The 14,700-nt window shown below is 40.0% G+C and overlaps 1 protein-coding gene and 1 long non-coding RNA gene across 3 annotated transcripts in view; one reads left to right on the top strand and one right to left on the bottom strand.

Moving 5' to 3' along the window:
• The first annotated feature begins 750 nt into the window (after positions 1–750).
• LOC146507663 (uncharacterized) lies at positions 751–9,316 on the top strand. The gene is made up of 2 exons (XR_014876991.1): positions 751–3,053; positions 3,130–9,316. It is a non-coding gene; the product is annotated as an uncharacterized LOC146507663 (long non-coding RNA).
• tgfbr2b (transforming growth factor beta receptor 2b) overlaps positions 5,589–14,700 on the bottom strand; it is a 42,080-nt gene continuing 32,968 nt past the window's right edge. For both annotated transcript variants that reach the window (XM_085178406.1, XM_085178408.1), the window contains 2 exons: positions 8,140–8,267; positions 5,589–6,685 (listed from right to left, as the gene is read on the bottom strand). In XM_085178406.1, coding sequence (XP_085034532.1) covers positions 6,425–6,685; positions 8,140–8,267 — 389 coding nt within the window. In that variant the 3' untranslated portion in view covers positions 5,589–6,424. The remainder of the gene's footprint in view (positions 6,686–8,139; positions 8,268–14,700) is intronic.

Here is a 14,700-nt window from a genome sequence, read left to right as displayed (position 1 = left end):
TGCACAAAACCCTGGATTACTACAGAGGCCTGTAAAAGAATGGAAAAAAGTTAATTCTGGATGCAGAATGTTTGCCTCTGATGAGAGACAGGGATGCCAGGAGTTCACCAGCAAAGAGTGGCATGAGGTTTAAGATGGAAAGAACAGGAGTGAGCCAGGGAGAAGGAGGGGAAACAGAGGCGGAGGAGGGAATGAAGGCCAGTTGGATTTAATAGTTTGGCCAACCTTGAACAAATATAACTAACTTCGCTTTTTTTTCTTTTCTTTCAGAATAGTTTGGCCTGCTTTTACTTACAAAGTGTCAGAGCATCATTGCATTGAAACAGACAATGAATGGCTACCAAGGACTCTTGATCATGTCATTAAAAAAAATCACAATCAAAAAGCTTGAAGATCAAACTGCATGTCTGCAAGGTGGAAAAGCATAGCAACCTAACCTGACTGCAGAGGAGCTGCAGGAAGGTGTTGCTGACACTTGAGTAATTCAATTCAATTCAATTCAATTCAATTCAATTCAATTCAATTCAATTCAATTCAATTCAATTTTATTTATATAGCGCCAAATCACAACGAAAGTCACCTCAAGGCGCTTCATAGATACAGAGAAAAACCCAACAATCATATGACCCCCTATGAGCAAGCACTTTGGTGACAGTGGGAAGGAAAAACTCCCTTTTAACTGGAAGAAACCTCCAGCAGAACCAGGCTCAGGGAGGGGCGGGGCCATCTGCTGCGACCGGTTAAAGTTGTCCACTCCAATGAGCAGCAATTTTGCACAAACAGAAACCACATCTCATTACCAAAAGAGATCAAAAGGACCCCCTAAAGTCTGTGGAGCAACATTTGGATGACTCAGATTGCTTTAAAATAAGCCATAATCAGCAAAGGTATGTTGGGTTTAAAATGGGGGTAAAAAACAAACAAACAATTAATAACACCTCACCAGCTGTTAAACATGGAAGTTGACCTATTGTCTTCACAGGTTTCTCAGGTTGTGAATCAATGAGTAGCTTGGAAGCTGTCCAGATAGATATTATATAGTGAGGCAAAAATACACTAAAGCTTCTCGGCTGAGCCACTGGAACGTGAATGAAAATCCAAACTCTTTCCTTCATAAAGGTGACATTTGACGATCTCCCCTGTATCCTTAATGATGAGATCTGACACCTCAGTATATATCAGTAGAGATCACCTCCACTAATGTCTGATGCAAATACATGCTTCAAGAGGCAAAGAGTTAAAGATATAGGAACCTGTAAGACAGATTAATGCCATTATTTTATGCAAGTTATAATTTTTAAATATTTTATAACCCCAGGTTACCCAAATTTCTGTAGGCATGTACATGTGTTTCTTTGTACACTTGTTGCTTCAACATGAATCTGTTTACATAGCAATATATTGGGGGCAAAAAGAAAATCGTAAATGACGTAATCTTTGGGGGCTTAGAAGATTTATGCTTAGGTTGGGGTGACGTTTTGGTTAGGTCCTTTGGAGGGACAGAAGCATGTAAGCACGTGTGTTTATATGACTACTTGTGATGTGGTACCCTCTGTTCTCTGGTTCATGGGAATCGCAAGCCTGTCATTACTTTTTTTCCTGATATAAAATCACCAGAGGAATGTCTGCACCACACTCACACACTTTGTGTCGGACATCCCACTAAAACCATTTCCACACTGCTCCCAAAAGCCTCTTGCACTAAAAACAGCTTGTCTGCTCAACTGACCCTCAACCCTCGGCTGCTTGGAAGCTGCTGACTGCTCTCAGTCACTGTAACTGTGTATTTAAAGGTAAAGCAGGGCTTGCACTACAAAAAACAAAGTTCCAGTAACAGCAACAGCAGCTGTGCTCCAAATCAGAGTGTGCTATTTAAAATGATCACAAAATAGATCTTAAGCTACAGCTCTGGGGCCTGAATTCAAGTCAAACGTAAAAAAAGAGAACCTGAACCACTACTTATTCTAATTTTATAATAAAAATGGATCAAATGAGTAGTTAAAATGTAAATGAAAGGAAAAGGAAATGATTACACAGCTCTTTAGTTTGAATTAAGTTTGCAGAACTTGATAGCATCTTTCAGTTCATTCATTTTGTGTTCTGGCAAGTATATTTTGCTGTTTTTCCATCCAAAATTATTTGATTCTTTCACCTGTTTTCAGTGAAAGCCTCTAATAAGCAAACATACAGACATAGTTAGATTCTACTAGATGGATCTAGTGGAGCATTTAGAAGTTAAAGAGTCAAATAAGACGGGGTGAAGATCAAAACTAGAGCTAAAAGTGGATTAACACCTACTCTGCTTTGTATGTGAAAACTGCTTTTTTCTCAGCTCCTGACAAGGTGTCAGGAGCAAGGTGAAGCAGCCATAGCAGCATTACAGCACAAAAAAAAAAGAAATATAGTACAGCTACGAATAGTCTGGAAAGGGACATTATAAAGTCTTATGAAGTGAATGGAAAAGAATTCTTAGCGTGCAATTTTAAATTATGCTTGATTTCATTTCACACAAATTTCTCTCAAGAATAGAAAACAGAGTGACACAAAAACAAGATGTGACTAAGTGACAAAGACAGATTAGGTGATTTAAACTTCTATACAAGTCACAATACTTTCTACTGTGAGCTCCAGGATGTTTTCTTTGTATACAAGGCTGACCAGTGGGCTGCTGCTCTTTGTGGATTTAGCAAACCAAATTCAATCGATGTTACAAGAGCTATCGTGGCGACTCTCCAAGCCCTACAGATGACAAAAGTGTATATAAAGTTGGAATTTAATGACTCTGTGACGCTGACATGAACACCGCTGTTGCTCAGCACTAGTCCAATATATTACATCACTGTTAAAGTTACCACAGTACTACAAACTAAACACTTTAGCAGTACACTTCCTGGTAATTTGATGTAACCTTTGAATAACACAAAATTGTAAGACATCCATTTGTTCTGCAGGTTGTTTCACTAAATGAAAAACACAACTTCAGAACAATATCATATGTAGGCCCATTGTGTGATTAAAAATCCTGAAATAAATGAGGAAATTTAATATAGCCTGTTAACCTCTTAAGCCCCAATGCCCCCTGGTACGGGGGCAAAAGGCAGGAGATCAGTTAGGCTTGGGGCTTAAAAGGTTAAATTCCTATGGAATTTTTCCCAACAGTGTTTCTATCCTATTCAATTCAATTCAATGTTATTTTTACAGTGCCATATCACAACAACAGTCGCCTCAAAGTGCTTTATATCAGCTAGACCCTACAATAATACAGTACATACAGAGAAAAACCCAACAATCATATGACCCCCTATGAGCAAACACTTTGGCGATAGTGGGAAGGAAAAACTCCCTTTTAACAGGATGAAACCTCCGGCAGAACCAGGCTCAGGGAGGGGCGGGGCCATCTGCCAGGACCAGCTGGGGAGAGAGAAGGAAAACTGGATAAAATACTCATGCATCATGGGAATCCCCCAGCAGCCTACGCCTATTGCAGCAAATGTTTGCTACCTATAAAGTTTGTATCAAATGAGCAGTCCTTGCCTTTCAAAACAGCCTACCTTTTCCCTCTCCTGTCCTGTAGTTTGCATCTCTGAGTCCAGTTCATCTACCATTCTTTTCTCTCTCTAGTTGTTCATTAGCTTGCAGACACATTATGTAACCGACTCATTATGTAAATGTTCCAGCCCCACGTGGAATAAATGATGCATAAGTCACATATTTTTGGTCTCTTTGTCTCAGATTGGCACATCATAAAATAAAATGTGTGGAGTAAAAGTAAAAAGTTGTTACCTGAAAATTCTAATAGTAATGAAGTATTTGTACTTTGTTACGTTTATGTCTACATGCTGGTGGAAGCATGGTATTGCATTAAGTGTCTGCAACCGAAACAGGTTTCCCCATCTAAATCTAGAGCCCTTACCACTGTCAGTGTTGGGAAGGTTACTTTTAAAATGTATTCCATTACAGATTACAGAATACATGCCCCAAAATGTATTTTGTAACGTATTCCGTTACGTTACTCAATGAGAGTAATGTATTCTAAATACTTTGGATTACTTAATATATTATCATGCTTTTTACAACTACATGAATGTACTATTGCTGTGTGGTTTATTGCTATTACTGAAGGTCCACGGCTCCGAACCATAGTAAAGGGACCTCAGGATAATACGTCGGGCTCGTAGCCGAAAACTAGCTTTACTTTGTTGTCTGGGTCAACTTTGCTTGCGAGAGACAGAGAGAGGCGTTGAAAGGCTGCTCCAACGGAACTTATTGTTTTTGGAGGAAAAACACAAACATGGTGTACAGTCGAGTCTTAATAGCTTACTTACAACTGGGCTCGTCAGGCACTCTTCTTGGCTGCAGTGGTTATTATTATATTTACATGCTTCCAGCTCCTGTTTCTGCTCGATGACAGCTCATACTTTTTCTCCCTCCCTCGCTCACAGACACATAACCGGTATGGCAGTCCATTCTCCCTGCAGCACGGACTACACTGCCTATGATGCTACATTCTTTAGCGCTATACCTGTAGCATTCTGCCTATTAGCTTAGCACAACAACATCAACAACAACAAAAAGCTCTCTCACCCAGGAAACACACAGTAGCGCGTGTCACCCTGTAACCATGGTAACCGTAACGCTGCCGCCTGGAACAACAGAACGTAGCTGTCAAACAAAACCCAAACAGTCCTGACCCGCCACAATATGAAACAGGGAAGTACCGCCGTGTAATCCATTTATTTCAACAAAGTAACTGTATTCTAAATACCACCTTAACGGTTAAACGGTAACTGTAAAGGAATACAGTTACTCATATTTTGTATTTTAAATACGTAACGGCGGTACATGTATTCCGTTACTCCCCAACACTGACCACTGTTAATCCATTTGTTTATACTGATGCATGTGCAGTGGATTAGATTTCTTTATAGTATATGAAAGGGAATCCTTGTATTGTCAATTGCAGAAAACCTCAGCATCTCGGCACTGCATGGATATATAAATGGAATGATTGATAAAGCTTTGCAGCCTTTGCAGTTAGCAACTAAAGAGCAGATATTTCCTCAGTTGTGGAGGACAAAGTCAAGCTGAAAGTGAAACAAACAGATAAGTAGCTCTGTATCTAAATAGGTCAGCTGTTAACTAATGTAGTTACCATAACTTTGTGAGGTGGGGATTGCTCTGCTGCCTCTAACTGGTCAAACATGAATAAATGCAGCTTTCACTTTTAAATCATTTTAGTTTCACTTACCTGATCCAAATACATTAAAGCCTAAACCACTAAAATTACATTTATTGTACTTCTGACCCAAAAAAATGTAACATAAATTTACATATTTGATTTATTAGTTTTTTGCTACATCTGGCATGTTTTGTGTAGTTTATTGCTTACAGCTTTTGATCTTAAGCAAACAAAAACATATAAGTGTGTTATGGCTAGAGAAATGACACTGATGATGTAGAAGTCTCATAAACTAATGATACAGTTGGAGTTAGAAGTGATGTTAGATGTGAACAAAACAGTCATAAAAAGGAAACATGACACAGTTTTGATTAACTGCTTTGGAAAAAAAAAATCAGTGTCAACAGAATCAGCATACAGATATATTTAATTCTTAAAAGATTTACAATATCTTACATATGGTACATATTCTATTGAAAAGCGGGATAAACGATCTTTGGCACACTCAGTTTCCTGGTGATACAAACAGAAAACATACACAGTTGTAAAAAATACATCTTTATATAGTCTTTTGATCTCTGCATAAGCGCTGTAGAAGGAAGACTTTCCCTTTTAGCTTTGATTTGTCATCTGTATTACAGTTTATGTCTCTGTGTACAACGTGCTTGTTTATCTGGAAAACAAAGTTAAGGCATAGCTTGGTAGAAAGAAAAAGAGAACACACACATACATTCACACACACACAGACACGTATTCCTTTAATTTCCTGCTGGTGAGGATGGAATCTGTAGCATCATTAGTGTTAAGGCGCTGCTGACAGTTTGGCTCAAAGTTGAACACACAAAGGCACTTTCAGGCAAAAGGCACGTTAGAGTACATAAAAACATCTGTAATAAGTAGTAGGTGGTAAAGTGCACACTGAATATCTTTGGTATAGGATGTATTGCCCAGTTTGTTTCTCATGGAGAGACCTTGAAGAGAAGCCCGTCAGACTTGCCACGCTCAGCGTATCTCGAGAAGCTTCCAGTTATCTTTTTTGGTTCTGTAGCTATCAGCTGATTATGTCGAGCCACATCTTAGACGTGGCGAAGACCAAAAGCATCCAAAAGTTGATCTTTGCTGGGCTACAATGACAGATGACGCTGCGACCCACACTCGGCTTGGCTCAAAGTCTTACAAGAGCTGAGCTCCAGGACACTATTCAAAGTTTAGTCCTCAGTCCCATCCCAGGAAGTGGCATTTTTCTCACTTCTTGTCGCTAATGGAGCAGTCCACAGCTATGATGTTTTGTATTTCTGTAATTTTCACTTCCTCCTCTGGGATCTCCACCTCTACTGGGATCTTTAGTTCCTCTACAATCTTCTCCGCCGAGGAGCTCCGGCTGGACAGCTTGCCCATCTCGTCTTCCAGCTCAGAGATGCGTTCGGCAATGCAGTGTGCAGTGAGGCGGGCCTCGGGATCGTGGTCCCAGCATTCCTTAATGGTGGCGCACATCACTGCCATGCCCTGTAGAGGGAGGCAGAGAGCATGTGTTATCAGATAGAAACCTTTTAAAAGAGAGAGAGTGCTAGGAGAATTCTACAAAAGCAAAGATGAGTGCAGACATAAAACTATTCTATATATGTAGTTTTTATATCCCAGTGACCACTGAAATAAAAGTCAGATAATTCCAAGATAGTCACAGAATGAGACTTGGTTAGTTTAGTTAAAAATTTCTTACATGTGAAATCAAACCAGTTATAGTGGTTCTAAGAGAAGTTATAAATGTACAAGCACTGAAGTTAAAAAGCAAATTAAAAGCAACACTTTCATTATTTAGAAACAGTGAACTCAGTCGGTTTTAGATGTTACAAATGCATAAGGCAGCTTTCACCTCATTAAATTAGTTTAGTTAATTGCCATTTTACAGTGAGCAGAGTAAAGTTGGAGGCACCTCTACTGGGACTAAACTGTTATTAAAACCAAACCTGTCTCCGTATTTAGAAGGTGGCTGACTGTAGCACAGTCAGCAAAGAGGCTGCCTGAAACCGCCGTGACTAAAAAGGTTGTAGTATTTATTGTACTTCAACTTTAATGCATCACATTTGTTAGAGAGCAATGCTCTTTTTTTCCTGCCTTCCTTCTCTCACCCCAACCGGTCGCAGCAGATGGCCCCGCCCCTCCCTGAGCCTGGTTCTGCCGGAGGTTTCTTCCTGTTAAAAGGGAGTTTTTCCTTCCAACTGTCGCCAAAGTGTTTTGCTCACAGGGGGTCATATGATTGTTGGGTTTACTCCCTGTATATATTATTGTAGGGTCTACCTTACAATATAAAGATCCTTGTGGCAACTGTTGTTGTGATTTGGCGCTGAATTGAATCTTCCACTCATGTGATTGGCATTTATGTCAGCATTAACATGTCTCTCTGTCTCTGCTGTCTTCACACAAACAAGCAAAGCAATTTATAATTAGGATTTACCAAAAAGATGGATTGAATATAGGGAAAGTGTTAAATGCAAAACTGTTTAAAGAGCAAAGAGACGAGCCACAGCCTATGCTGAAAATTTATTTCAAGTGTCAAAGGCTGGCTTTTACTCTTTTACTGCAAAAATTAGTTTTTTAAACTTGTTTTCACTCCATTGTGCTTATTAGCTATGAGTCCATCACACAGGTAAAATAACTAAACTAAACCAAAGAAAAATAATAATAAGCATAGAAAAATAAATAAACTACAACAAGTACAATGTACAAAAGGGGATACATTATCGTATAAATTAGTTAAACATACTATTACATTCAAAATGTACACTTGTGTTATATAAAATTATGCGTGTAAAAAATGGTGACAATAGATACATATTTACTAATGTAAAATATGAAACTTATTTGAGTTGTGTTATTTTAATTTTGATCCTAGCTTTTGTTCTACATTGTAGAAAGCTGCATCGAAAATTTTGATTAGTACTGCAGTCTAACGCACTCACCTGGTGCCTGAGCCAGCTGTCGGGGATCTCAGGCCTCCCTCTGTCTCTCAGCACATTATCCTTCATGCTCTCCACACAGGGGTGCTCTCGCACTTTGGAGCCGTACGCCGGCTCGTAATCCTTTACTTCTGCAAAACACAAGCACAACTCACAGATCAGACCCTGCAGACCCTAAACTGAGCTGCAAGTAAACCACATCCTTCTTTACAGCCACTTGTATGTACCAGTATTTGTCATTTTCAAAATCTTGAAAGGTGCGTATGATGATATATGAAAATTTTAAGATAAAGAAGAAAAGGAAAGAGAGGGAGAGGGAGACTGATTGTGACAGGTGGCTGAGTTAACCTTACTAGAAAGTGCAAAAGCATCCTGGTATGAGGTCATTACACCCCAAAACCACTGAGCTTGAATTTCCACCTGAGCTTTAAGCCTTGTGCACTGGCACCAATAATGCTGACAGTGGGAAAGAATTGCTTTTATGAAGCCTTGGCGGGAGGAAAAATGCCCACTTTGGCACTCAAATGACGATCGTGTCTAAAAACAAACAAATCAGCTTCCGCTAACAAGCCATTATTTGCAACCGCAGAGCAAAGAACACCAAAATAACAATCTTTTATTTTTTTACTCTTTTATGCTCAAAAAATAGCTGGGGTGCAGGGGGTGGGAGGGCATCATGTTGAAACCATGAAAAATGAAAAACAAGGCTCTGGGATTGGGTCCAGACCTCATGAAACCGAACTCACAGCAGCTGCAGTCTGCCTCCAACCCCGGAAAGGAAGGCTCCCAGGATCTCACAGTTGCTGTGTAATGAGATACTAATCGCTGCAAACTCATTTCTGTTTGCCCATCTGACACCGGAAATGATGCACAAATAATTAGCAAATAATCTATCCCTGGACGTCAGTGTTCTTATGCTTAATAACAAAGTGTTCTTTCCAACCTGTTAAACACTGAGTATTATTCTCTAATAAACTGTCATTTGTGCTACATTTTGCTGCAGTTTGCTTTTCTCTGTTCTGCTGCCTCCAAACCAATGGTCTTTGGAAGTCCATTTGATTCTAAAGGGAACTAAATCCTCAATCAATCAATCAAAATTTATTTATATAGAACATTTAAAAACAACAGTTTTAATCAAAGTGCTTCACAAATTTAAAAAATAAAAAAAATACAATAAAAATAAGACAAATACAACGCAAGACGAGACAAACATAGAAACCAACCAAATGATAAACTATCTTACATCAAAGCCAGAGTAAAAAGATGGGTCTTTAAATGAGATTTAAAAGACTGAACAGTCTCAGAAGAGCGAATGGCAATAGGGAGATTGTTCCACAGTCTAGGAGCTACAATAGCAAAGGCACGGTTGCCTCTGGTTTTCAACCTAGACTTAGGTTGCATTAAGAGCATCTGGTTAGAAGATCTTAGTGCTTTTATAGGATTATACAAATGAAGAAAATCCTGACCTGGTGAGTCACACAGGTCACACACAGTCCAGTGTCTGGGTGGATCTCTGGGTGTTTTAGTCAGTTGAGGCTGACCACATTTTAGACCAGGTCTAAATATCCTTGACTCTATTCGGGCTAAGTACTCGGTTTCCCTTTACATTCGTTCTCTCGTTTTCCAAAATATTAGTCATGTTTGGTTAAGTTTCACTAGTTTGGTTTGCAATTCTTAAAGGCCTGCTGCTCAGTGTTCGTTCGTGAACTTTCAACAGCCTCACAACCATTTAACTGGCACCTCTGAACCTTCAAATCATCTCACATTGTCTGCAACAGCACTTTAAGAACTTGGAAATGTTTCTAAACTTAAAGTGTATTTACCACCTTTGACCAAAGATGCAGTCATTGGTATGTCACTACCTATAGTAAAATCCTAAATTTCCAAACTCAATATGAGATACAGAAGTCATTTCTCAATATTTGCCATCTACATGCATTTTTCTATATTTTCACTCCCTAAACATTTTTGGTACAGTATAAATTATGCTATACTATAATTTGCTATTACCGTTAAAACTACAGCTACAAATTTCACTCCCTTGTTTGTTTAAAACGACACTAGAAATGATGGGAGATAACACTGGAAGTCAAGGGCTGCATTATGAAGCACTACCAGAGCAAGCTAGGCTAACACACAGCTGTCACTTAAGCTAACGAGTTTTTTTTTCTGCACGTATCTTTAATAAAGGACTTATTATCTGTGATGAGTGTCAATTCCCCATTTTAAATTTATTTATGTACAGTGAGACAGTGGAAACACGAATTCAGAAAGACCAGAGTTGAGGAAAGCGGCACTTGTAGCTGTTCAAATTCCCATTTAATCTCAAAGCACTTAGTAAATGTCTACATAGCTATGTATATTTCCATATCAACTAGATGCTTTGATGTAGTGGTTAGCAGAATGATGCGGTGAAATATATGATAAGTGATGCAGTTTCATATAACCACGTGCAGCCCTGCTGCTTATCCTCAAATACAGGAAGTTAGGAGGTTGGGGTAAAATTCCGCAGACAGGAAACTGGAGGGCTAGGATTGGGACTATGTGCAGAAACGCTGACTCTACAGACCCACACTTCCTGTTTTGACATGTGGAAGTTCCCTCAGTTTTAGTATTTTAAAACAGGACCCAGACGGGCATGGCCCATTCCCTGCAGGGCTATTTATGCCAGGCCTGGTATTGTCCTCTGCTTTCTGCTGTTTAGATCTCCTGCTGTGGAGCTGGTATAAATACCACACATTTTCCTGGACTGCATACAGCTGAAGCACAGAGTTGAAAACAGAAATAAAAAGAGGTGGAGTACCTTCTAAACATCAAGACATCACAGAGTGGAAAAGGTCCTATTTCATGCTCCATTACTGATTTGGCTCTTGTACACTTGTCCTTTTTCTGTGAATGATACATGGGGACTACACGTGCGGTCTACATGAGGTGGGGCCTGTTTTCCTTCTCTGGACCTTTGAAAAGCTATGAGAAGAATTTCATCTGAGACTGCAACCAGAGCTTCAGTCTCACTTTCCTCTTGCTGTCTGGGGCCCGCAGTTAAAATCCCGGCATATTCAATCTAAGTGCTGGAAAGTGGTTTACGACAGTTTCCTTTTCAGATTATCTGTCTGAAACCTTTGTGGCCTGAAGGTTAGCAGAAACCCCGTGGCTGGCGACGCTGTCTGGGATCTGCTATCTCCAGACAAACATCTCCATGTTTGGCGTTTGAGAGATTTCAGACTCTCGAGAGAAGTATAACATGAAACTGATCCCACACTGATGCAAAACAAACTAGATTGCAAGAAATGAACCTGCGTAAACTCTAATGAACCACACTGTCCTCGAAACAAAATCTCCTCTCCACAGAAACAAAGAACCCGCCCATCTCTAGAGAAAGTTGTGGGCTGAATTCCTGTGGCAGGTTTGTGGCTAGCGCTTGGGGTGCTGTGAAGTTTAATGTCAGTGCTGCTAGTAGTACTTTGATTGGGGGGGGGATTACAAGTTGAAATAGCAGATTCCCTCCAAATGAATACCTGAAACTTAAAAGAAAGAAGCAGTCAGTCCTATCTTCATGTCTGTTCTCATTTGATTGGTTTGTTGGGAATTACTGTATTCTTCAGCTCTTTGTCTGTTTAGTCTTATTTGACTTGTCTTTTACTGTTATTGCTCTTTATCTGCGTTATTTTTATTTTAATGGGTAATTTAGTATCTGACCGGAGATAACACACTTAGTTATCTTGAAATGTTTACACTCAGCTGCCAGTTTATGTAAGATACAAAAATAACTAAAAGCTATTTAGAGAATTTAGAGAAAAAGAAAAGAAAAAAAGCCACCAACAGAGATGTTATAGTAATATAAAATATATTGCACAGCTATGACATCAAAATTATGTGGCGCATGGACCTGGGTCCTTTGAGGGTGTCCTGTGGGAGCCTGTTGGTTGTAAGACTTAAGTGGGTCAAGCTCATTCTCCTGCACCTGGTGCATTTATTGTTCACCCAACCATCCATTTTCTACTGATTATACATCAGTTTAAAATGAGATTCCAATGCAAGGATGCTTCTCTGTGTCTCTCTCCCCCTCCTTACTTTGCATCTCTGATAAGAGGGAGTAAGACATGAGAAGAGGATGAGAGGAAAGGGAGGACGTGCAAACTAAGAAATGAGAAAAGGGGTATATCTTAAGAGTTCCACTTCCTGTGGAAATGTTGAAGAAAATATCCTGCTAGGGAACATGGCGTACCCCTGTTGTTGCCAGAGGTACAGCAACAGTTAGAGGGGTGTTAACTGTTAAAGTAAGCAGCACACGTGTATCCAAGATTTCCCAGTAGAAAATTGCATTGTAATAAAATTGTAAATGTTCTTCACCGTACGTGTAATAATTTTAAAATTAGTCACAAACTAAGTCCTACACACTCAGTGTCGAGGAATTCTTCAATCTAAACATCATCAGGGCAGGATTGTTCTTAAGGGCTAACCACGTTACTTTTAGCTAAACGGGTCGAATGAACTGGCAACTGAGATTACAATAACCCTACAGTAATTACAGAGAGTGGTATCAGTCTTGTCTAAGGTAAAAAGTGAGCGTATTTCCAAAATGTTGATCATTAACTTCTGTGTCAAGTCAAGTCAAGTCATCTTTATTTATATAGCACATTTAAAAGACATCAAGTGTCGGCCAAAGTGCTGAACAGAGGGATAATATAATAAAAGAATTAAAATAGAAAGAAAACATTTTTTAAAAAAAAAGAATTTTAAGACATGTAATATCAAAGAGATCCGAAAGCCTTGGAAAATAAGTAGGTCTTGAGATTCGATTTAAAGACTTCCAAGGATGAAGAGAATTTTATGAAGGGGGGGAGACTATTCCAGAGTCTCGGGGCGGCAATGGAGAAAGCCCTGTCACCTCTAGATTTGAGCTGGGAGCGTGGAACTGATAAAACCATCTGACTGGAGGAGCGCAGAGATCGAGTGGGTAAGTGCAGGCTAAGAAGATCTGAAATGTAACCTGGAGCCAAACCATGGAGGGCTTCTGTGTTCTTTTAGCTTTTTATCAACCCCTCACCAGCTGCTGCTAATGGCAGTGTCCCTACGTGGCCCACAAGGCTTTTGCTTGGCATGGTGCAAACCTTTCTCCCTGCTCCATTTACTCTGCATAACCCTCAGCTCAGACTGAACATGCGGGCCCTGCTGCGCCCTGCTGCGCCCTGCTGCGCCCTGCAGGCTAATTCAGGATAAGTAAATAAAATGCTCAGAGACCCACGGAGAATGTACTATAAGTGACCACAACAACAATGCCAGAGCAGGGTAGTATTTCGATTCGACCATTCTGACCTCTGTTGTTGCGGTGGAGACAGAGGAAATACACACACACACACACGCTCACACACACACTCCCAGATTGAGACATGGAAACAGGATGAGATGAGGGCATCTGTCTAAGACCTCCATTTCTGTTACACTGTCTCCAGGTGACTCTCTTTACTCTGAAGAAACACACACACTGTGTGTAGACAGAGGAAATAAACACACACACACACACACACACACACACTGTGTGTAGACAGAGGAAATAAACACACACACACACACTGGAATGTGACTGTCTCATTCTAAATATCTCAGACTGTCTAGAAAAACCCAAGAGACAGAGGGAACAACATAAACCACAGAGAGTCCCTCTCTACTCTAAGGAGACTGGAATAAAACACACAAAAACAAATTTGTGTGAGCTGTACTTCATTAAAAGGTCCTCTCTGAGATTTAAAGGCTATGGTACAATCTAATTTTGCAAGGTGAGAATTACCGATAGAAAGATGTTTGATCAAAGTGACCTTAATGCAGGACTCACACATCTTCATGTGCATAAGAGCGAAATGATTCCCTTCCAGCACTGAAACAAAACTGGTGGTATCAAAACTCACTTTCCTAATTGTGTGCGTGTTTAGCTACTGTAAGGTAGTAGTGTGTTGTTGTGTTGTTGCCCTACAGATTGTTCCTTGTCCTCGATTCTCGTGATCTTCCACTGACATTTGATTTGGTGGCTTAAGAATTGCCTTTCTGTTCTTTACTGATGATTTGGTACTATTCATTATACAGCATGCAGCCAAATGTGAAACAGCTCGGTTGTGTGTCACCGGTTTCCTGTTTAGGCCACAAATATCTGATTGCTTGGACTGCAGTTCATTGCTTGGTGGATTAGGAGTTTCTATTTCTGTTTTTTCCAACTGGCAGAAAAAGCAAGATAAGACCAGAACAAGTTTCAAACAAACACACACACACACACACACACACACACACACAGCTGAAGCAGGTACAGTAACCACTCCAGCTCTCTCCCCCTGATTTCCTGCCCAAAGAAGGGCAACCGCACGGTTCAGATTGTCTCCCTCACACATCAGACATTCCTCAAATTCCTGCTGCTAAAGCTGAAGGTTGAGGTGCAGTCCAACAGATGAGGCCATCAGCCTCCTTGCTGCCCCCATCAAAAACAAAAACGTAACAGGAAACAGTAGTCCTGAAACTACTGTCTACACTATGTAGGTCTCACACACACACAGTAGCAGTTTAATTGGCCTT

This window comes from Neolamprologus multifasciatus, chromosome 11 (genome assembly GCF_963576455.1).
Source record: "Neolamprologus multifasciatus chromosome 11, fNeoMul1.2, whole genome shotgun sequence".
Classification (NCBI taxonomy): domain Eukaryota; kingdom Metazoa; phylum Chordata; class Actinopteri; order Cichliformes; family Cichlidae; genus Neolamprologus; species Neolamprologus multifasciatus.
This window is presented reverse-complemented; position numbering and strand designations above follow the sequence as displayed.